The sequence below is a fragment of the Bos grunniens genome, chromosome 26 (genome assembly GCF_055505025.1).
Source record: "Bos grunniens cultivar Pamir isolate PY7600 chromosome 26, Bosgru_T2T1.0, whole genome shotgun sequence".
Classification (NCBI taxonomy): domain Eukaryota; kingdom Metazoa; phylum Chordata; class Mammalia; order Artiodactyla; family Bovidae; genus Bos; species Bos grunniens.
Genome location: NC_141190.1, coordinates 46219149 through 46243702, shown reverse-complemented (window position 1 = coordinate 46243702; position 24554 = coordinate 46219149). Strand labels below are relative to the sequence as shown.

The following is a 24554-nucleotide window of genomic DNA, read 5'->3' as shown; positions in this document are numbered from 1 at the left end:
TGTAAAGAAAAAAATTTTTAAAAGAAAGAAATGTAGGAGTATTAAAAGCCAATATCCAGATGAAGTTTAAAAATAATTGCCAAACCTGCAGATGTTTTATCTGAACAACATTAACATTCTGCCTCTTTAAACATCACTAAACCACTTTAAAAGAAAAAAAAAATTATTTTATCCAGCTTGATCCAGCAGAGCAAAAATAAACAAATCACCTGCAACCTTAAAAAATAAAGAGTGAAGAAATAGATTGAAAAGTATAAGACTGAATTTTATTAATATTCACACTAAATAACCAATAATCTCAAGACAAGACCACATCCATTCATTCATTCATCAAATGGCTGTGAGGAAGCTGCAGTGTGGCAAGCACTCTGTATCCATATATCCATTTCATCAAACATAGAGGGAACAACTCAAAGACAAAAGAAAGGTGTAGAGAAGAACAAGAATTTATTCCAGAATCCTATAATGCATCCCCTATCTTTTCCAAGATTTTTAGGTCTGTTAAGAGGAAAACAGTAATAAAAATGATTCCAGGAAACTCACCATTGGGGAAGGGAAATGTAGAACCATAGGCAAAAGTACACGGAAAAGAGTCTTAACAAAGATACAAAAAGAAGAACTGGTTTTAAAACAACAAAAAACAACTTACGTGTAGGCTAAGGTTGCACTAAAGTGTTTCTTAATGTAGGTTTCCAAAACAGGATTAAAATGCTGAAATTTTCTATCAGCAATTAGTCCAATGATAAATACCTGTTAAATTAATATTTTCATTAGCAAAAGAGATGCAAACCATTTTGGAATCTTTAGCTGAATCACCTGCACCTCTGTGCGAGTCACCTGGGCACTAACATTTTCAGACACAGGCTGGCCAGCCAGTTTCTCTCTTCTTCCGCTGACAATTACATCCAAAACTACAGCACTACATTACAAGAAACTTTCTACCTCTCAATTCATTTGCTTTGATTGGGCTTACAACTGAAAACGTTTTCAAGGTTACTGTGACGGCTCCCGCCCCAGCTTCAAAGGTTGCAACATGAAAGCCCCGTAATTTCTAAGCAGATGCAAAGTCAAGGTCCCTTACCAGAGCATCAAACACTAACGTATCAAAGGTCTCGCTCTCCGAGTTCTCCATCATGATGTTGAAGAGGGCATCCAAGGTGTCCTGGAGGAACTGGAGGGACACAAAAAGTCAACAGGCGATACCAACTCTCCAACTCTCCCCAGCCGATCACCTTTGGCAGAACTCCCAACACCCAGCTTTCCCGAACAGCACCTACTGATTCTTCACGGCCACGACACACATGTGACAAAAATCTGAGATGAGTGAATTCAGAACAAAGACAAGCCACCCTAAGTTAAGTGGAGGATGTGCAGCAAGGAAATGCACAGAGCTCATCCCCCACCCCCCATGGGACCTCTCCAACCCTTCTCCTGGTTTTCACCAAGACCAGGAGTTCAACAGCAACCCCAGGAAGACTGAATCTGACTTATCCTGTTCACCCTGGGTGGGACCTGAGCTAGCGAGTGGGCAGTTCCACAAAGGGAGAAATTCTAGTTTAATAAAGGATCTTCTGTAAATACAGGTGCTATGTGATTCTGAAACTGGGGTACAGAGCAGGGGCCAGGAAGTGCTTAATTTATGTAACAGTAATTTAGAAATCCTATTATAGCCTACTATGTCACCAAATAAATATTACAGCATAGAATGACAAAATACTAGGAATATAATTTTGAAAAAATTAGGAGACTTCAAAGTTATGTCACACTAGAAATTATCTTTGAGTCCTTCCCCTGTTCTCCCTAGAAAGAAGTATAAGATGAACTAAAGACTGCATTGGAAGTAATGAGTTCCCTGTGGGTGGGGTAGGGCAAAATGCCATACGGTGGACTAGTGACCATGCAAGGGAATGAAGTATGTGTATGTTCATGGTGAAGTCACTATGGATCTGCACACTGAAACCAGGGTGAGCTATCACTTCATCCAGAGCGTGGTGACTATCATCAAACAGATGGACAACAGTTAGGCATGAGAAAGGCAGAGAGAAACCGGAGCCCTGATATATATACTGGTAGAAATGTAGAATGAGGCAATGGCTTTGGAAAACCAACTGACAATCCATCAAAGAGTTAAATGTAGATTTACCATGCAACTCAATAATCTCATTCCTGGGTATGAAACCAAAAGAATGGAAAACGTGTATCTACACAAAAATGTGGGCACATATTCAGAGGAGCTTTATTCACCATGGTCAAAACGCAGAAACAACCCAACGTCCATCACCTAATGAATGGAATGCTTGCATGCTAAGTCACCTCAGTTGGGTCTGACTCTTTGCAACCCCATGAACTGCAGCCTGCCAGGCTCGCTATCCACGGGATCCTCCAGGCAAGAGTACTGGAGTGGGTAGCCATTTCCTCCTCCAGGGGATCTTTCTGACCCAAGGATTGAACCCTTGTATCTTATGTCACCTGCACTGGCAGGCAGGTTCTTTACCACGAGCACCACCTGGGAAAGCCCATAAACTGTGGCATATCCATACAGTGCAGTATTTATTATTTAAACAGAAAAAGGAATGAAGTTCTGATACATGCCACCACCTGCCTGGAAAGCGTTGTACTCAGGAAAAGAAGTTAATAAGAAAAGATGTTATATATTGTCACTCGATTTACATAAAGTAGCTGGAATAGTCAAGTCTATGAAGACAGCTGGTGGCAGGCAGAGTGGAGTGATGGCCAACAGGTACAGGGTTTCTTTTTCTGGTGATGGAAATGTTCTGAAATAAGATCGTTCAGGTAGTTGCACAACTTTGTGGATATACTGAAAAACCAGTGAACTGTATGAATTAAAAGGGTGTTTTCTGGTATGTGAACTATGTCTCGATCACGTGGTTATTAAGAACACAAGGAGTAAGTGAGACAGCCCCACAGCTAGGACAGAGGAGTGGCTGTGTGAGATCCCTGGACCAGGTCTTCCTCGGCTGCTCGGCCCACACACAGAACTCCAGGGCCTCTCATGTCCCCAGAGGATCTCGAGACTGAGAAACCAAAGACCTGCCCTCCCACCAGAGCTCACCCCTTAGCTCCCCAAGCTGTGGAAGCTTGCACATTCAGGGTCCCACAGCTCTTCCCTGGTGGCTCAGATGGTAAAGAACCCGCCTGCAGTGCAGAAGACCCGGGATGGCTCCCTGGGTCCGGAAGATCCCTTGGAGAAAGGAATGGCTACCCACTCCAGTATCCTTGCCCGGAGAAGTCCATGGACAGAGGAGCCTAGCGGGCTGCAGTCTATGGGGCTGCAGAGTCAGACATGACTGAACAACTAACAAAGCTCTTCTTCCCAAGAGACAACAAGCTCCCAGACCTAGCAAGCAATCCGAGACCCATCAGGCATAAAATCCTCGTTCTGTCCCACTGTGCCTCTGACCCCCTATTCCGTGCCAGGACGTGTCACACAGAAATGGGCAGGGAAATGAGACCAGCCGGACCAGGAGGCATTCTGGCCTAGACATCCGTGGTTCTGTCAACTCCGTAATTATGTAATCCTGCACCACCTTCATTACTTTTGTATCATTTCCCATCATTTTCAGATTGTAAATGCTTTGCAAAGGTCAAAACTTGATGCCATCTGCTAAAAGCCCAATGTTCCTGCCAAGAGACTCACCAGGTGCCAAGCCCTGGCTTGGCACAGTTCGAGGAAATAGGTCCACCCGCCCCACCCAGATGAATGGCACAGAAACAGGGGCTGGGGCCTGGATCGCTGCAGCACTGCAGGGACAGGAGTGTCCTGAGGGTGGGCCCCACCCAAGGCCTGAAAGGGCTGCTTTTGACTCCCACTCTCTCCAAGACCATCCACTAGAAACCACGATCGCCATTTTCATAGGAACAAATATTTTCTTCAAGCAATGTCACTTTTTCCAAATGACCAAATACTTTCAACAGTCTATCAGGCAATGTCATCTTTCCAGTAAAAGTTACAAATACACAGGGACTTCTCCGGTGGTCCAGTGGTTAAGACCTCATCTTCCAGTACAAATGGGTACAGGTTCAATCCCTGATCAGGGAGCTTAGGTCACATACGCCTTGAGGCCAAAAAACCAAAAGACAAAACAGAAGCAATAGTATAATAAAGTTGATAAAGACTCTAAAAAATGTTGCTGTTGTTCAGTTGCTAAGCTGTGTCCAGCTCTGCGACCACATGGACTACAGCACACCAGTCTTCCCAGTCCTCCACTATCTCCCAGAGTTTGCACCAATTCATGGCCATTGAATCCATGATGCCATCTAATCATCTCATCCTCTGCCACTCCCTTCTCCTCTTGCCCTCAATCTTTCCCAGCATCAGAGTCTTGTCCAGTGAGTTGATTCTCTGCATCAGGTGGCCAAAGTATTGGAGCTTCAGCTTTAGCATCAGTCTTTCCAATGAATATTCAGAGTTGATTTCCTTTAGGATTGACTGCTTTGATCTCCTTGCTGTCCAAGGGACTCTCAAGTGTCTCCTCCAGCGCCCCAATTCAAAAAAACCGATTGCGTGGCGCTCAGGCTTCTTGACGGCCCAGCTCTCACATCCGTCCGTGACCGCTGGAAGAATCATAGCTTCGACTACGTGGACCTTTGTTGGCAAAGCGACGCCTCTGCTTTCTAACACGCTGTCTAGATTTGTCATAGCTTTTCTTCCAAGGAGCAAGTGCCTTTTAATTTCGTGGCTGCAGTTACTGTCCTCATTGATTTTGGAGCCCAAGAAAAGAAAATTTGTCACTGCTTCCACTTTCTCCCATTCTACTTGCCATGAAGTGATGGGACTGAATGCCATGGTCTTAGTTTTTCTAATGTTGAGTTTCAAGCCAGCTTTTTCACTCTCCTCTTTCACCCTCATCAAGAGGTTCTTTAATTCCTCTAAAGAGTTCCTAAAAAAACGGTACACATCCAAAAAAAAAAAAAAATCTTAAGAACAAAGTTACAAATACACAAAAGGGGAGTCTTAAATAAGTGGAATAAGATGCACAGCCTATAAATGTTCTTCCATATAATGGAAAGCAGCCCCCCATGCAGGCTGGGACCCTGTGTGGTCCTCAGATGAGTCCGTTCTCCACTCTAGGCCTAAGGGTATTTAAGACATGCTGGTGACTGGAAAGAATAAACCTTCCAGGTAAGGGCCAGACCGGTCCTCCAGGCCTGGGCAGTTCCAGTGGACACAGGAAGGGTCACGAGAGAGGTGAAAAATCACCTCCAGGGATGAACAATAGGAGATGATAATAGATCAGCTAAAAGGAACAGAGGAAGGCAATAAAACCAGATGGCTCTAGATTTTCCCTGGTCAGTGTAACAAAAGTTCAACAGAAATACAAGTAATCCCTGATGTGATACAGGGGCCGCAAAATGAAAGAGGACACAATTTCATTAACTGCGGGCCTTTTAAAGAAGTGCTGTGAAGTTATTCAGCCAGTTTTCATCTGAATTAGGGAATTCATAGAACCCTGGGAAGTTTAAAATACAATTAACATTGTCCAAGCCCAGAGAAGAAGACAAGGGCCGGGAAAAGATGATTAAACTTTGAAGATTAGCAAGGATATGTTTGAATGGTTATACAATGAATTCAGGAGAGCGACGCCACCGAATTAATTTATACTGAAGCTAACCACACTGCTGTTTAATTGAGACCATTTGAAGTAATTAATTTTTAGAGAGATAAGGTTGTCTCCCTCCGCAAGCATCTCACGGAGGGTACAGGACGAGGCAGCAGCACAGACGTGGCAGCAGGGAGCCTGCTCAGGGGGGCCAGCCTGCTGCCACCAGCCCGGGTGGAGCCCAGTGGCCACAGACAGGCACTCAAAAGTGCCAATAAGGACCAAACTTGAGCATTCCAAGGGACCTCCGATCACACCAGTCTGACTGTCCGATCTCAGGTGAAGATTCAGGAGGGCAGCCAGCATTGCTCCAGAGCTTGCGCTGTGAGAGGCTAAGAAATAAACCAAGGCTGCAGAGGGGGAAAGCAGCTAAGACTGAAGACTGCGACTTCACGGACACACCATGCAGTTCTCCACATCGACGACAGGGCTTCTGCGTGAGTTGAGAGCCAGGACGGCAGGACAGTGATGACCATAAATCGTGACACTCTTGGACCGCCTCCCAGGGCCAGAACCTTACGCAGCCTCCACAAGGTCATCTGAACACGGCACTCTGGTCCTGTCCATTTTACAGCAGGGAAAGTGCGTGTGTTAGTAGCTTAGTCGTGTCCGACTCTGTGACCCCATGGACTGTAGTCTGCCAGGCTCCTCCTCTATCCATAGAATTCTCCAGGCAAGAATACTAGAGTGGGTGGCCATTCCCTTCTCCAGGGGATCCTCCCAGCCCAGGGATTGAACCCAGGTCTCCTGCATTGCAGGCAGATTATTTACTGTCTGAGCCACCAGGGAAGCCCAGCAAAGACACAGGCTATGGCAGGGAAAGCAAGGCTTAAACGAAGTTATTCAAACTACGGTAGCCCCACAGTGAGAACCCAGAGTCCTAGACTCAGTTGATTCCAAAGACCATTTCCCTCACAGTGAAGCCAGGCCACCCTCCCCGACCAGGGTCCAAGGAGGACTGTCCTCCTAGAGGCATGCGTCAACATCCCAAAGATACTAGTGGTTTAAGGGGTCAGAGCCAGAGCCCCACACGGGCAGACCGCGTTTCATCGCACTCGGCAGGCATGCTGGTTTTTACCACCCCAAGGTTTGTGACAACCCTGGATCCAGCAAGTTTATCGGCCCCATTTTTCCAACAGCACTCGCTCACTCGGTGTCTCTGGGTCACGTTTTGATAATTTTCACGTTATTTCCAGCTTCTTCATTGCTATATTTGTGGTGGTGATGTGATCAGCGATCTCTGATATGACTACTGCAAAAGGGTTATCAACCACTGAAGATTAGGGTGACAGCATTTCTCTCAACAAGGTATTTTTAATTAAGGTATGGACATGATTTTTTTTAATTTTGGAAGGTTTATTGGGGGGGGTGTTTTTATGGAAGTATAGTTTATTTACAATGTGTTCGTTTCAGGTGTACAGCACAGTGGTTCAGTCATACATATATATCCATGTACATATAAACACACATATATGTTATATATGTATTATATATTGTACATAATACATTATATAATATATTATATATTATAGTTTTTAAAATTCTTTTCCATTACAGGTTTTTATAAAATAATGAGCTTAGTCCCCTGTGCTGTACACGAGGTCCCTGTTGGTTACCCATTTTATATCGTAGCTAGCTTTTCTGACACGATGCTACCACACACTCGAAAGACTACAGCAGGGCGTGGGCATCCCTTCGATCTGCATCGAGGAACCAAATCATTCATGTGGCCTGCTCTCCCACCACAATGTGAAACCGAACCCCCATGTCTTGGAGGCGCGGCTGTCCTAGGAGGCCGCACCGACCCCTGTTCCTACACTTTAGGACTACGTGTTACCTTCACCACCTCTCCGCCGTCCACCTTCATCAGCTGCCTCAGGTTCTGCTGCAGCAGGTTGGTGTTGGATCGCCACTTCAGGAGCCCCAGCAGATCCACTGAAAACGGGAAATGACAATCAGTTCCTCCCAGCAAGGACCCGGTCCCCCTCATGCACCCATCACATCAGTTCTCCAACATCACTTTTTGAACAGAAAAACCAAGTCTATTTGGAAATGTTCGCCAGCTAAATATTTCAATACTTTTCTAGAGGCATCCTTGATGCCCAGTGCAGCTGAATTCATTACTTTCAATTACATTTACCATGAAATGATTTACAAACAAAAGCTTCAGAAAGGCAGCTAGGAGCCCATGAAAGGAAGACCAGCCTTTCCACCTCCAAGAAGGCAAATCAGAGCAGCAGCAGGCCTGCGAAGCCGCTCCTGGCAGCTTCTCCCCAGAGGCTATTCCCTGCTTGAGAATAAGACTCTTACTTTTTAAGATAAAATAATATAAAATACGGGCCTCCCCGATGGCTCAGCAGTAAAGAAACTGCCTGCAATGGGGGAGACGCAGGAGATCTGGGTTCAATCCCTGGGTTGGGAAGATCCCCTGGAGGAGGAACTGGCAACCCACTCCAGTATTCTTGCCTGGGAAATCCCGTGGACAGAGGAGCCCAGCGAGCCACAGTCCAAGGGGTCGCAAAGAGTCGGGCATGACTGAGCGCCTGGGCATGCGATATAAAATAACCAACTCAAACGCAGTGCTGAGAATGCAAGGGGGCAGTCCCTGAAGGAGACAGGACGCTGGCCACTGCTGTACTGAGCCTGCCGCCCTCACCAAGGCTGGGCCTTTCCGGAGTCTTTATGTTTGTTTTCTAACAGAAAAACCACAAGTTGAATGCATTGGTTTTTGCAGACTAAAGACATTGTGTAAGACAATGTTGAGAAATGATTTTGTTTAAGGCATGAAGACAGACTCCAAAACATCTCGAGGAAAAGACGTGGGCCTACACAACTCTCACTTGAAGTCATATTAATATCCCATTACGTGAAGAAACACAACTAGCAAGACACATCTAATGTACTGTTTATGCTCATCAGGAATGAGCTTCTGCTACAGACACTGTCTCTATTAAAAAAAAAACCCTAGTCAATACTGAAAAGAAAAACATAATTTTGGCAATAAAGTAGAATTTCAGTGAACACAAGACAATTATAATTTAAGGATGTGAAAGCGTCAGTCGCTCAGTCATGTCAGATTCTTTGCAACCCCATGAACTGTAGCCTGCCAACCTCCTCTGTTCCTGGGGTTTCCCAGGCAAGAATACTGGAGTGGGAAGCTATGCCCTCCTCCAGGGGACTTTCCCAAGCCAGGGATCGAACCCAGGTCTCCTGCATTACTGTCAGGCAAGAATACTGGAGTGGGTAGCCATGCCCTCCTACAGGGGATCTTCCTGACCCAGGGATCAAACCCAGGTCTTCTGCATTACCATCTGAGCAATCAGGGAAACCCCATAAAGATCAAACCACATAAAAGGTGATAAGCACCAAACACACATTCTCATTTATATGGCCTCACCCAAGCACAGGTGTTGAAGGTAAGCGTTACAAACAGGAAAATGCAGGGGGACATCCTAGTGTATTTGGAATAGCATAGGTTCAAGCATCAGTTGGGCCATGCTGAGAGTTGGACCATAAAGAGGGCTGAGCACCAAAGAATTGATGCTTTTGAAGTGTGGTGTTGGAGAAGACTCTTGAGAATCCCTTGGACAGCAAGGAGATCCAATCAGTTATTCCTAAAGGAAATCAATCCTGAATATTCATTGGAGGGACTGATGCTGAAGCTGAAGCTCCAAAACTTTGGCCTTCTGATGTGAAGAACTGACTCATTAGAAAAGACATTGATGGTGGAAAAGATTGAAGGCAGGAGGAGAAGGGGATGACAGAGGATTAGATGGTTCAATGGCATCACCAACTCAATAGACATGAGTTTGAGCAAGTTCCAGGAGATGATGAAGGACAGGGAAGCCTGGCATGCTGCAGTCCATGGGGTCACAAACAGACATGACTGCACAACTCAACAGCAGCAAGAACCGCTTTATGACCTTGGACAAGTACCTTCACCTCAGTTTTCCTATCTGAACAATGGGTGCATGGTTCCCTAGTCACAGGGTTGGTGCAAGAATTAAATAGTAAGACATGGAAAAAGCACTTAGCATGATGGCCAGCAGGAAGACCTGCAGCAGCCATTCATCAAAGAGATGAACATTTTAGTCATCCATCAAGAAAGCTGACACATTTTAATTTCTAATCAAAAGGGAAGTCATGAGAAAGGCTACATCCTGCTCAGTCATGCTCTCAGTCCTGGGGTTAAGGGAGCTTTCTGCTGCTGCTGCTGCTGCTGCTAAGCCGCTTCAGTCGTGTCCAACTCTGTGCAATCCCATAGACAGCAGCCCACCAGGCTCCCCCGTCCCTGGGATTCTCCAGGCAAGAACACTGGAGTGGGTTGCCATTTCCTTCTCCAATGCATGAAAGTGAAAAGTGAAAATGAAGTCGCTCAGTCAAATCCGACTCTTCGCGAGCCCATGGACTGCAGCCTACCAGGCCCCTCCGCCCATGGGATTTTTCAGGCAAGAGTACTGGAGTGGGGTGCCATTGCCTTCTCCAAAGGGAGCTTTCTACCTCATAAGAATTACCAGCATTTTTTTTTAAACAGAGGCTAGTTAATAATCTGAATCCATTCAAGCAAAGTTAGTGGCACTTTGGATTAGAAGGAGGCTGAGGTTCACCTCTACATTGTTCTTTTGAGAAAAGATCATCATGTTAGTCATTCAGTCGTGTCTGGCTCTTTGTGACCCTATGGTCTGTAGCCCCCCAGGCTCCTCTGTCCATGGGATTCTCCAGGCAAGAATACTAGAGTGGGTTGCCATGCCCTCTTCCAGGGGATCTTCCGGACCTAGGGTTGGAACCCGGCTCTCCTGAACTGCAGGCAGATTCTTTACCATCTGAACCACAAGGGAAGCCCTTGAGATGTTGGGAAATGAGAGAGGTCAGAGAGAGCAGGGACCTAGGGGGCTGGCCAAGCTTCCCCTCCTCAAAGGTGTCTGCAAACTGCTAATTGGCCCAGCTGTATCTTTCTGAGAACACCTTTGAGGAGGGGGAGCTTGACCAGCCCCTAGGTGCCCAGCGCTCTCTCAATCCCCAGTAGCCACTGCAGTCTGGCCTGTAACAACACTCTGTGTCAGGATTTCTCTGTTTCTTACTCGGCAGTAAGCTGATTCAGGAGAGGAACCACATCTCCTGCTTTGTCTGCTCTCTCCCACAGCATCCAGCATAGTGCTGAGAACAGAGACATTTCATACAAATCTCGATGAGTAATGCAGCCACTCCTTTTCCCTAAGTATCGGACCTTCGCAGGAACAAATCATGGTCTCGGAAAAATGACTCCCTCAAATGAGAATCTGGGACTCAACGCCAACTGGGGCAACTCCATCTCACACACCTGACAAGCCACCATCCCGAGAAGAGGCATTGCTGGCTGGTGTGAAATGAACAACAAAAGACGGGTCCCCCTGGCTCTCAGTAAGCTGCATCACTGAGAGCTGCAATTTCCTGGTTGCCCAGCAACAGCCGCTGCGGAAGCCAGGGTGCCCTGCCCTCAGTCCCAGGCAGAGGACTACCCTGAGACTGGTGGAACTCGAAGAGTCAGGAAGTCAGAGACAGCGAGACGCATCTCCCTGGGAAATTACTGTGACTTAATACCTTGAGAATATCCTGGTTGGCAGTCCTTTTCTCCAGGGACATGAGGGTTAAGGAGGATTCTGTGGGTGGGCCCAACCTACCTGCTATTCAGAACACTGTTTAATGGGGAAACATATTCAAATTGCAAATAACAGCTTCCAAACATGCTTCTGGAATATGACCCATAGGTAAGAGGGTGGCTTATGATGCAGTGAAGATGCCACGACACAGCAGAAGCTAAAGTACTCCATGAGAGAGGCTGCCCTGAGTTCAAAGAGGCCCTAGAATAGGAGTCCCCCACCTCTGGAATCCAATGCCTGATGATCTGAGGTGGAGCTGATGCAGCAACCACAGAAATAAGGTGCACAATAAGTGTGATGTGCTTGAATCACCCCAAAACCATCCCACCCAGCCCTCTACCCCCAGTCCGTGGAAAAACTGTCTTTCACAAAACTGGTCCCTGCTGCCAATAAGGTTGGGAGCTGCTATCTAGAAGGAGTAGCTGGTCATCGGGCGAATGGACTGTGAAGGCTGTATCCAGGGTGACATCTGACCTATGGGGTCATCCTCGCTATAACCCAGGCTCAAACCCACGCCCAACCTGCCAGTGGCATCTTTCCCGGGGAATTAAACTTGTAAAGTGCCTGCACATAACCTACCCTTCCCCAGGCATGCAGGGAACCCAATGCCCCTGGGCAGGGTTTTCACCTGCTCAGAGCAGGACCCCAGGCTGGGAGAATTCAAAATGCACCAGGCAAACCGTGGTAAGAAGGTATTGTTAGAAAGATGTATCCAAATGGCCTTCAAGCATCTGAGTGCCATGCTACTCTCTGCCACACATCCTCCACACCCCACCCCGCCCCGCCCCACCCCGCAGCCGGTCCCAATTTACTCCTGAGACAAATGGCGAGAAACAAAGCTTGCAGAGACCAGTACAACCAGGAGGAGACAGCAGGCGGGGAAAGTCTAAACAGGGCCCACATACCCTACCCCAGTGCACCCTCCGCTACCAAGCAGGGGCTTCCAGAATATGGGCTACTTTTGGCCCTTGATTATCCTGTTAAAGTCCAAACGATGACTGTCCCTTGGGCCCCAGCTTTAAGGACAACCCCTGGGACACAATTCATGACAACAGACATTAATAATCAAAATCCATATCAAGTGGCTAAGAGGGAAAAATTGGATTTTCAAGCTGACTTTCAAGAGAACATGAAGGTACTCCGCACAGTTGTGAGACGGTCACATTTGGGAAGCTGGATTATTCAGTGTAGGGTCTGTGCAGAGGGGTCTCTGCCTCAACCAGATGGTGTACTCGGAATCAGAAGTGGCCCCCGGCCAGGCGGCCACAATGCAGGGAGGCTGCGAGCAGTGGGGACGAGGCCAAGGAGCCTCGCCGCCAGAGCAGGGAAGCCGGGCACCATCTGATGCTGCCTTAAGACCGTGCTTTGGTGTGAGTGCTTCAGCAAGGGGCGCCTTATCTCCCCGTCGGGGGGACTAGAAATGTTATCAACAGCAGCTTTTAAAAGTAAACGTAACTGGTAATTATTTCAATGAACAAAGAGGAGAGGGGAAGACCCAAGAGGGTGGAGTCTCACACCCTACACCTCCCATAGCCCTCATAGAGTCCTAGGAGACAGGCATATAACCAGGACACAGATGAGGAACACTAGCTTGGGGACCCTAGTTCAAGGTCATTCCCAGGGTTCAAGCCTGGGGCATTGGTCTGACTCCCAATTATGCAGACTTTGCTTTATGCCATGCTACCTTCTCTTGGCCAAAATTCTTTTTCAAAAGTATATTCAGGGACGTCCCCAGTGGTTCAGTGGTTGAGACTCGGTACTCCCAGTGCAAGGGACCTGGGTTCAATTCCTGGTCAGGGAACTAGATCCCACATGCGGCAACTAAGATCCAGGACAGCCAAACAAATAGATATCTAGATACGTAGATGGATAATTTTTTAAGAAAAAGTAAATCCATCACTTTGAGGTTCATCCTTAGGGTAAAAGCAGAATGTGAGTTTCAAAGCAGAAGGGCCGTCAGCCCCGCCCTCTTTCCCCGTCATCAGCATCCACACAGGCCATCACAGAGCAATGAAGGGCTCATGGGTAGGAGTCAGGCACCTGGGGAAGCCTCCTGCATCCAGCAGGGAGCACGAGAAAGAGGCGGCAGAAGGAAAAAACATGCGGAGAGGCGTGCAGCTCTCCACGCCCCACACCCACCGTTCTGGGTCAGCTTGGTGGAGCACACGAGCGTGGAAATCTGGAAGGAGTCCTTGCTGATGGTGCAGCTCCCGAGGCTCTGCATGCTCTTGCCTGTGGCCGAGTGGCCCTTCTCCTCCAGCTCGGCCTTGGTGGAGGGCAGGCTCAGGTACGTGCCCGCGTCCTCCAGCTTCTTCGCTTCCGCCTGCGGGTTTAAGGCCGCCACAGGTCACACGTGACTCATGGCCCCAGGCAATTTTTTCTACCCCCTTGTGATTCTTAATCCTTTGAACCATCATGACATTTGTTCTCTATTATTTCCTAAACAGTTTGCTTAATTTTTTAATGTTTTCTATTGGAGGACAGTTGGCTGACAGCGCTGTGCTTACTTACAGGCACACAACAAAGTGATCCGGTTACACATGTCGATGCTGTTTAGCTGCTAAGCTGTGTGCGACTCGTCTGCGACCTCGTGGACTGTACCTCACCAGGCTCCTCTGTCCACGGGATTTTCCAAGCAAGAATACTGGAGTGGGATGCCATTTTCTTCTCTAGGGGATCTTCCCAACCCAGGGATTGAACCTGCATCTGCTGCATTGCAAGTAGATTCTTTACCACTGAGCCACCAGGGAAGCCTACAGTTACACGTCTACATGTGTCTATTCTTGTCTAAATTATTTTCCCGACTAATTTGCTAAATAATATTGAGCAGGGGACCTCCCCAGTGACCCAGTGGTTAGGACACTTCACTTCCACTGCAGGGGGCATGGGTTTGATCTCTTATCAGGGAACTAAGATCCCACATGCTGCACGGTCAAAAAATAATAATAATAGGAAAAAAACAGCCATAATATTGAACTGAGATCCTGTGCTAAACTGCTTATTTTTAATATTTCCCTGTCCCTCTAGATGAATTCACACTCACAGAGCATTTTTTTAAACAGAATCTAATGTGTTATTATGGGCTTCCCAGGTGGCTCGAGTGGTAAAGAATGTGCCTGCCAATGCAGGAGATGTAAGAGATGCAGGTTCAATCCCTGGGTCAGGAAGATCCACTGGAGAAGGAAACGGCAGCCCACTGCAGTATTTTTGCTGGAGAATCTCATGGACAGAGGAACCTGGTATCCATGGTGTCGCTAAGAGTCAGACATGACTTAGCGACTAAAACAAACAAACATCTCCCCTTAGGAACAGCTAAAAAGCTGGTCATCTGAAATGTTCATTTTCAGAATTAAAAGTTGCTAGAGAGCACTGTTGCCACAAAGATGGGAGATGTCCACTCAGGCCAGGAAGCCCAAAGAGGCTTGAAGCAGTCAACATCAACAGCATCACACCAACAGAAAGAAGAACGTACCTTGTAGACGATCAGATCGTGCTCCCCGTCCCTCAGGGTGGTCCCATCATAGCGCATGAGCTTTACAAAAGCGAGGGCGAATATTTTCTCAGATTTGTCCTTAGCTGCAACAGAGATCAATAATCATTTTCAACAGCCGTCACGACAAAAATAACATCATAAAATGCCATGAGAGCTGCCTTTCTGAAAAAGTTACAAAACTGTTTTGACAGATGTTGAAGTAAACATAAATACACGGAGATGGAGACAATGTTCACATATCACAAAGGGATCCTTGGGCTCAAACTAATCTGTAAATTCAGAGCAATGTTAGAGTTTCCTCGTGGAAGTTCAAGTCAGAACCTGGAGGAAAGGGCCAAGAGCAGAAGGATGTTTGAAGGGGAACATGGAGAGGAGTCTGCAATACTGAAAGCCAAGAGTAACTGGAAAGAACTCACAGTGAAGATGGTGTTTGCAGCCTAGAGATTCACAGATAAACATGGCAGAACACACAGGCCATCACAAGTGACCACTATAAGGGGCAAATCCTTCCCTGAGAAAACAGACAGTCAACACGGAAGTCAAGACAGAGAGATGCCCACCTTAGGCCTCCACTGCACAGGCGGACTAAACACCTGAGCATGAAATTTCATTCGCTTTGGCGAGGAAGTTCTTCCCCCAAAATCAGCATGGGAGACTCAGTTCTTCATTTCATTCAAGATTCCACCAAGGAGTCACCTGCTTGGAAGCGACCAGCCTGCCCAGAAGAGCAATCGCAGACCCTGGTCTTCCCTGGCACTCAGCTGACCGGTCTTCACAATGGCCAGGAGCTGAACTGTTAGGTTTTCATTTGTTCAACAAAATTGTCAGGCTGAAGCCTAATCCCCGCACAGCTGTCCTGGAGAAAAGGCCTAAAAGGAGGCTCTTAAGGTTGAGTGGTCACAAGGCTGAGGCTCTGACCCCATAGAACGGGGGCCCTTATAAGAAACAGAACAGACACCAGCTCTATCCTCCTCCATGTGAGCTCACAGCGAGAAGGTGGCTGTCTGCAACTTGGAAGAGGGTTCCCACCAGACCCGACCACACAGGTGCCCTGAGCTCAGACCTGCAGCCTGCAGAACTGTAAGAAATCTCCACTGTTAAATCACCCAGTCTGTGGTATTCTGCTGTGACTGCCCAGCAGATTAAGACAAATCCCTATCACTACCAGATTACCAAGCCTGTACTGTGTGTGTGCATCTGCGTGTGTGTGCGTGTGTGCATGCGCCGAGTGTGTGCACACACGTGTGTGTGTATGTATGCGTGAAAACTTATCATTAGCTTCATCCACTGGATTTTCCCATGAAAGAAACGTTGTGTATTTTTTCACTGCTATTTCCCCAGTGGGTAACGTAGTCCCGCTATATATCAGATACTCAATAAACATTTGTTCTAGTTGGGGAGATGCCAACAAACGAGTTCTTTCAGATAACAAAGAAAACAAAAGTCAGGAGCTTGTTAAAGCGTTATGATGGGAACAGGGACGACCCAGCTGGATGGTCAGAAAGGTCTCTCTGAGAAGACAGACTATGTATGACCCAAGATGTAAACCCTCCAGGAAAAGAGATGGCCAAATACAGAGGCCCTAACAAGGAGCGGCCTGGCTTGCTTGGGGGCCGACAGCCAGTGGGGCTGGTAAGCAGAGGGGAGTGCAGGCTCCAGGGTGGGCAGGTGCCCGATCAGGTAGACATGAATGAGGCCTCTGGGCTGAAGAAATGGATGTGTGATGAATTTTCAGAGATGCAAGCTGAACACAGCATGGAACCATTGAGTTCAAGGCTAGAAAATAACTTTAAAATTACAGATCCCAGATTCTATATTTAGAGATGAAACAACAGAGATCCAAGAGCAATACCTCTGCCCACCTTGAGTCAGAGGCTCAGAATACTTACTGCAGGACACCACTGAATGAGGTAGTGTATCTCACTGATCTTTGCATTCCTGGAATATAATAGGTGCTCAGTAAATGCTAGCTAATGAGGTGGGTGATAATTGACTAACCAAAGATAAAAGGACAGATACAGGCAAAATATATGTACGCTAGGAATCAAAAAATAACTTAGTGAAAGGGTTCTTGAAAACATAAAACTTCTCAGTGTTCAAGAGAGAAGGAAGAGATCCTTCCAAGTTTGTGCTGTGCTGAGTTGCTCAGTCGTGTCCGACTCTTTGTGACCCCATGGACTGTAGCCCACCAGGCTCCTCGGTCCATGGGATTCTCCAGGCAAGAATACTGGAGTGGGTTGCCATGCCCTCCTCCAGGGGATCTTCCCAACCCAGGGATCAAACCCAGGCATCCTGCCTGGCAGGTGGACTCTTTTCCATCTGATCCACCAGGTTCTAAGTTTGGGCAGACATGAAGAACATTAAAGCATGTCTCTGTGAAATCAGCCGTGGTTCAAGACACGTGACCATACCTGCCAGCAGACAGCTTCCCCCAGCCCTACTATTAAGTAGGACAGAATTTTAAAGCGCACCTTTAAATTATTAACACTGCCTCTTTACATCAGGAATGGACTGCAATTATCACATGTTCATTAGCAGCCATGATGAGGCAGACAACACATTTACACGTCAGGAGTCACAGAAGAAGACCTCATGCCCCAGAGGGCAGGCAGGGCTGCCCACCCAGCCAGCCCCCCTACAAAGAAGGGAAACTCCTGGGAGGTCGGCCTCAGAAGGCACACATGTGCCCACATCCAGAGCAAACACCAGCTGATGCATCCGGAATTGCTAACACGTTGCAGAACGGCATTAGACAGCTCACATACCAGCACCAAACTTTCCCAGCAACCCCAAGGACAGAGCCCAGCATGAGAAACCCCGTCACCTGCTTCCAGAAGAGGTAAAGCAACATGTTTTGCTGGGGAGAGTAGGGAGGGGGTGCAGTGTGGCCTCAGCTCGCCCCATTTCTGCCCCAGAGTGTGCGCAGACGAGGCGGCGTCAAGGGCCCCCCTGTGGCCCTCATCGCTAGGGTGGCCCACCAACTTCACCATCATCACACTTGCTAAGCTCCACAAGTTCCCCCAGCCCTGCCAGCTGTGGCTGGGGAGACTTCATTAATTATGCAACTGTATCGTGATAGCGTCATGTCTGTAATGAGTACTTAAAAACTGACAAGGAAAACAAGGATTTGGAAAATTGAAATGCTACCGAAGAGATCCCTCTGCCCTAGTCTAATCTATTAATTAGGGGGAATGATGGTGTTCTAAAGGGGGAGCATGCTTCTGAGAGAAGTCCTCTGTGCATTCGAGAACTCTGCCTGCCCTCCAGCGGGGCTCCCCACCCTCACCTCCCCAGCAGCTCCTGCCCCCCGCCACCACGACTTCCACTGTGCAGGGTGCAGAGCCAACCACAGCCTCCAGGACTTGCCTCAGGTCCATCTAGTCAAGGCTGTGGTGGTAGTCATGTATGGATGTGAGAGTTGGACTATAAAGAAAGCTGAGAAAGTTGCTGGGAAAGTTTGGTGCTGGTATGTGAACAGTCTAACACCATTCTGCAACTTGTTAGCAATTCCAGATGCATCAGCTGATGGTTTCTGTGGATGTGGGCAGATGTGTGCCTTCTGAGGCCAACCTCCCAGTGGTCATGTACGGATGTGAGAGTTGGACTATAAAGAAAGCTGAGCGCCGAAGAACTGATGCTTTTGAACTGTGGTGTTGGAGAAGACTCTTGAGAGTCCCTTGGACTGCAAGGAGATCAAAGCAGTCCATCCTAAAGGAAATCAGTTCTGAATGTTCATTGGAAGGACTGATGCTGAAGCTGAAGCTCCAATACTTTGGCCACCCGACACAAAGAACTGACTCACTGGAAAAGACCCTGATGCTGGGAAAGATTGAAGGCAGGAGGAGAAGGGGTTGACAGAGGATGAGATGGTTGGACGGCATCACTGACTCGATGGACATGAGTTTGAGTAAGCTCCTGGAGTTGGTGATGGACAGGGAAGCCTGGCGTGCTATCGTCCATAGGGTCACAAAGAGTCAGACACGACTGAGCAACTGAACTGAACTGAACTGATTCTATGCCAAGCACTGTGCCAAGGGGAGGGCAGCTTCCACTTTGCCTGGTCATCAACCCCCCCTCCCCGGGCATTTCCCCCTCAGGCTGAGATATTTGGAAACACACACAGAGTCAAGGCTGAGGACCCCGCCCACCCCTGTGGCTCTGGTCCCCACAGGGTCGTGGGTGATAAACACGCCCACTGAGGCCACCCTTCCCCTGATGCCACTACATATACAACTGTATCATCACTTGCGTTCCCAAATCTTAGCTGACGGCCAGATGGATACAGCCCACAAAGGGCAGTAATGCGTCTTCCCCGTGTAACTTTGTACTTGGTGGCTAACAGAGGGCTAGATCCTTAGCAGACAATGAATTCAACACAGGCTATGAGACAAACTTCATCTTCGATGCTAAATCCTTCTGGAAGGTGAGTGATGCGAACAGCCGTTCTTTCCTCCCAAAGTTTTGGCATCATGTCCAAGGCTATACCAACACCGGCGAGAAAAGGTCAGCCTGAGTTCCAGATGCCAGTGGCCGCCAGCAAAGCCAGAGAGGGCTCAAGGTTTTCAGCACCAGCACAAACAGCATTAAAAGCAATTTGTGAAATCTGTCTGTTACAGCTCAGCGATTTTCTGACAGATGGGACAGGATCACAAAACAAATAGGAAAGACGAAACCCAAGGGCAGAGTAGGAAGGAAGGGCACCTCACTGGACAAATTCGAGAAGAAAATGAAGATCTCCAGGGAGCAGCTCAACCAGAGCAGACAGCACTTCACAGGACTGAGTTCACCCTGACATGGAGCTGGAGTGTCAAGACCTCCCTATATTACGGTAACCACCATCTAGAACAATCCAGAATAAATGCACAATAATAAATACACACGGGCTAACGAAGCGTGTGGCTACTCACAGTCCTGGGATGATCTGTGTCGGAAGGTAAACCGGAGGTGACTGCGGTTCACGTCCTCGATGGGGATGGCCACCTGCGCGATAAACAGGGCAAGTCAGCACCCTTACGGCACCTTCCCCCACAATCGGCTTCATTCCGCTGAGACATCCTGGAACACTCCACACACTTCTACCCCACAGGGTGTGATCTTCCCAAAGGCAAATGCCCTGAACACCAAATAATGCTGTCCAGGATACCACGTGGACTGGAAGAGGAAGCTGAATTTTTTTTTTTTTATGTGCTGATCCTCACAGTGAAGCGTCTATTTTTTAAAGTTGCCATTTATGTTTTTAGCCCCAATTTGGAGGTACCTATGTTCCCTCGTAACTGTGGAGACCTGCCGTTGGCTGCAGCAGAAGAAGTTCTTTCAGGACTTAGAGTAAAAGGAAAAAGACCCAACACATGCTGCCTTTAAGCCAAGAGTGTCCGTAATCTCATAGCTGACGTTTGCATTCCAGAGCCAGCCACTGGCCTGGGGTCCCAATACCCAAGCCCGCGGTGTGCGGGCTGGTTCACGGTGGGCGGGGTGTCGGGGGATGCGCTAGGAATCTCGGAGCATCACAGCTGAGGGAACAGGATCCATCTCCCCAGTGATGTCCTCCATGTACTACCACCACTATTTTTTTTTCCATTTGCTGTAAAGACAGCACGCCTGACATAAAACAGACCTGAGAAGAGACAGACAATAGCTGTCTGTAAAGGACTCTGTTGTTTGTCTCCAGGAAAGTCTTGCTTTTACATCCAAAAGGAGATGAGAGTAAATGTAAATTCCAAGAAACCCCAGCAAGGCTCCTTAGCAACCTTCCTGAACGACTTTGTTGAAAGCGCCCCAGGGCTGGCAGAAGGTACCCACTGGCAGGCAGCCCTGGGGAGCGGGGGGAGGTGCGAGGGGGCGACGTCCTCAGGATACAAATGAGCATCTCATAACCCGCCCCATAGGAGAACAGGGTCATGGAGATGATACCTTAACCGTCTCAAACCAGCGTGGCTGTTTCACTTGGTAGTAAATCACCGACTTGTACTCTGAAATCGCTTCATCACCAGCGCCCGGGAAAATCACATGCTTTAAAAGAAGCATAAAGAGTTCGCATCAGCCCTCGTCGAGCCTGACACTGCATCCATCTCCTCCTCCCGCCCCTGTTAGATGAGCCGGGAGAAGGAGCAAGGTTGCCCCGGGAATGCCAACAACCCGGGGCCCACAGAACACGCCCCACCCAGTGACGGGCTGGGGCCGGCGGCCAGCAGAAAACCTTGCCTGCAGACATCCAAATCTTGATGGCCACACGGTCTGGAGATGCTACTGTCTTCCACCCTCCGTACCCCTAGTAACGTTCACCCTGACCTGCAGGAAACCGCCTGTCTCCTGGTGGCTGGAGAAAAGAGCTACAGATCAAAAAGGAGCTGACCTTTCTCCATCCTCTTCCTCCAGACACTGACCATTCGGCTCTAAGGAAACACCAGAAAAGCCCAGGAGCAGCATTGGCCTGTTTCCAGAGAGACGGCAGGGCAGGGCCACTGGATGTCGGCCAGAGACAAAGGATGCACCCACCTCCAGGCAGAGCCGAGCCTCATGGGTACCCGCAAGTTACTGCCCTGGGCCACGTGGGCCCCGGGAAGCCCAGGATGCAGTCATGGTCCAGAGAGGCAGCTGGCAGGGACTCCTGCTTGGGCTCAGCCTCCAGTCCTCAGAGGAGGCCACGGTCTCCAAGTCCCTCCCAGGACAGCTGCAGGGTGCCGCGACCACACAGGAGGAGGTCTCCCCGACCACCACCCAGGAAAGCACAAGGTCAGAGGCCCCGACTCCAGCCCGAGTTCCACCTCTCACAGGCTCTCTAACCTTGGTCAAGTTGATTTCTCTGGGCCTCAGTTTCCTCCCATCTCAAAAGATGCTAACAACAGTATCTGAACATCTAGTGTGGCCACTCGCCCTCCAAGCCTTGGGTTTATGCTGGCAAGCGGGGATCCAGGAGGGGTTTGGCAAAGGTGGTTAGGACCCCAGGGACATCCAGAGACTGTCCAGTTGCGGGACCCAGTGGAAACCAGCCCTTTTGGGTAAAGGAAAAGGAAGAAAGAGCAAACGTTCTTCCTGAGAAACAAGACTGGCTTTTCACATTCCGAAGCAGAGGCAAGGCGCACATAAGGGAGGTAAGACTCCAACACCACAGGTTCAGCTCTGCAACAACAAATACCTCCAGCCGTTTTCCATCTTCATCGTAAACAGACACCGTAACTTCGACGTTCTTAGCTGTCGTCTTGCTTCCTTTATCAAAATCTCCTTGAACTAATGTTACATAGATATCATTTCGAACATCACCTGGCGGGGGGAAAATTACACCTTTGAAACCAATCCATTATTCATTGCGTAACTGTGAATTTTGCCAAACTCACTGTCCCTCTGAGCAGAGTATCATAAATACTGTATTAGGTGATTATGAAGTATTTTCTACAAAACAGTCTCCGCATTTAATAGCATGACAAAGGCAATTTGCATCATCACTGTAAGACTCGCAAGAAAGAGGAAAATGTCTCAGCCTCCAATTATCTGCTCGGGGCTTCTCGTGGGCAGGGGGCTCCTACACTCTGTGGGCAGCCTGTGCCCAGAGCAGCTCAGATGCGGTCAGTGGGTCTGCACTGACCCTACTGTCACCCCAACCCTCAGCATCCATGGCCCACTGCAACCCACATCACCAGCCCTTGTCATCTGCGACTCAGCAGTCAGCACCCCGAGGATCACCAGCAACGCTGGCCTCCTTTCCATTCCACTATGGAGTTGAACAAAAAGCAGCATTTGAACCACAGGCCAATGTCCTGAGTTGACACCCAGGATCAGGGACTAGGGATGGGTCAAGAAACTTTCTGCAAAGGATCATCTCTCCTCCAGGCAGGCAGCTGTCCAGCTCCTGAATAAGGCCACAGGGAGCAGAAGAAAAGACTCAGACATTTGAAAGTGAGATGGGCCTTAAACCGTGCAAAAAAAAAAAAATTATAAGACCACACGCATGCAACAGATGAGCTCAAGACGCTTCCTCCAGCTGAGAACACATGAAGCCCCTGGTAAGGGTCCGATTGGGAAAACTCTGCAAGCTTCGTTAGCAGCATGATTTAGAGGAAGCACCGCTACCCTCTGAAGGCTGCTCTGCCGTCTGTCTGGCCGCCTCCCACGTCTGACACAACTTCCCTCCCCCGGGGGACATGAGCAAGGGTTGTGTCAAGAGCGGCAAACGACCTGCTCTGGGCAAAGAACAAGAATCCCAGAAGGAAAAAAAAAATCCCGCTGGTTTCTTGTTTTTCTTTTGCTTTTTAGATGGCTCTATTCTGGCTTTTAATGTATGTGACTATTAAATTAAGCTTTCATTTAAAAGTCATCATTGTAATAATCCCTGTGGGTGGCTACCCCTGCCACAGCAGCTGCTGGAAGGAAGCAGGGCTGCGATCGCTGATACGGACCACGGAGAAGTTCAGAACGATGGTGCACATGGCCGGGGGAGGAGGCAAGGCTGCAGGTCCAGGCTGCTGCTGTTCAGTTGCCAAGTCATGTGCGACTCTTTGCGGCCCCATGGACTGCAGCACGCCAGGACTCCCTGTCCATCACCATCTCCCGGAGCCTACCCAAGCTCATGTCCATCGAGTCGGTGATGCCAACCAACCATCTCATCCTCTGCCATCCTCTTCTGCCCTCAATCTTTCCCAGCATCAGGGTCTTTTCCAGTGAATCTGCTTTTCACATCAGGTGGCCAAAATATGGAAGCTTCAGCATCAGTCCTTCCAATGAATATTCAGAGTTGATTTCCTTGCTGTGTGACCTCAGACAAGTCGCTTAACCTTCAGGGCCACTTACCACTAAACCACCTTACTGATCAGGCAGGTGGTCTGCACAATCTCTCCACCTGAAAATTCTATCAGAGCACCAAGGCCGTCATCAAAAAGGGCTACAACAGCTTCACAGGGGGCTTCAGCAGCCAGAGAAGCAGCTTGTGCTGGAGAGCGGGGTGGCTGAACCTCAGAGTCTCCTCGTCTGATTGGCCTAGAGATTCTGGCTCCAGTCCAGAAGTAAGATCCCATACGGAGGTCAGCATCCCTAATGGGCACTCATGAGAGGGTCTTAGCAAATGCCTCCCGGGCTCTCACTCTGGGGAGGAAGGAGCTGGAAGCAGACGCGGTGGGCCCATCCACGCCTCCAGCCACCTTCCCCACCAGGATCCCTCAGAAGGACCCCAGGATTTCCAGGGGGCCACTAGAAGGTGTGAGAAGCAGGGACAACGGTGGCACGGCCAGCTCTCCCACTGTGCAAAGGAGATGCGTGTCTCCATAAACACGCGTGTGGCGGGATGGCATGGGTTCTACCAGGCTAAACGTAGGGATCTGAATGAACGTGCCCCGCAAGGGTAAGATGCTCCCAGCCTCTCAGCATCCCTCAGCCCCAGAGAACATGGGTGAGTCCCTCAAGCCGGGCTTGCTCACTGCAGGAACGCCAAGCGCCAACTCAGCACACCAAACAAGCCAGAACAATGGTCAGCTGTACAGGTTTCCCACAAACCTACTAGGAGATTATCTTAGAGGTTTAGACTTACTCTTTAAGTCTGTCAATCGTAAGGGAGACACAACCAGTGTGAACTAGAAGTTCCCAGGTTTCCCAGTCACTTGGAGAGAGAAAGGGAGGAGAAAGAACATGCCCCTGAAATGCCCTTAAAATAAACAAGCGCTAACTCTGAAGCACCCGTGTGCGCACAGGGCTCCTGATGACAGTGACGCTGTCCTCATGTATAAATTTGCGTCTCAAATCCACATGTAAACGATACGTCCGCTAGAAGTCCAAATCCGTTAGCTGTGTACGGAGCAGACGACTTCCACAAGC

At 48.6% G+C, this 24554-nt stretch overlaps 1 protein-coding gene across 9 annotated transcripts in view; it reads right to left on the bottom strand.

Moving 5' to 3' along the window:
- DOCK1 (dedicator of cytokinesis 1) overlaps positions 1–24554 on the bottom strand; it is a 562075-nt gene that overhangs the window by 444932 nt on the left and 92589 nt on the right. For all 9 annotated transcript variants that reach the window (XM_086377709.1, XM_086377710.1, XM_086377711.1 and 6 more), the window contains exons 14-21: positions 21889–22013; positions 20664–20762; positions 19661–19733; positions 14733–14836; positions 13400–13583; positions 7459–7556; positions 1082–1171; positions 650–750 (exon numbers count right to left, since the gene is read on the bottom strand). In XM_086377709.1, the coding sequence (XP_086233835.1) occupies positions 650–750; positions 1082–1171; positions 7459–7556; positions 13400–13583; positions 14733–14836; positions 19661–19733; positions 20664–20762; positions 21889–22013 (874 nt within the window). The remainder of the gene's footprint in view (positions 1–649; positions 751–1081; positions 1172–7458; positions 7557–13399; positions 13584–14732; positions 14837–19660; positions 19734–20663; positions 20763–21888; positions 22014–24554) is intronic.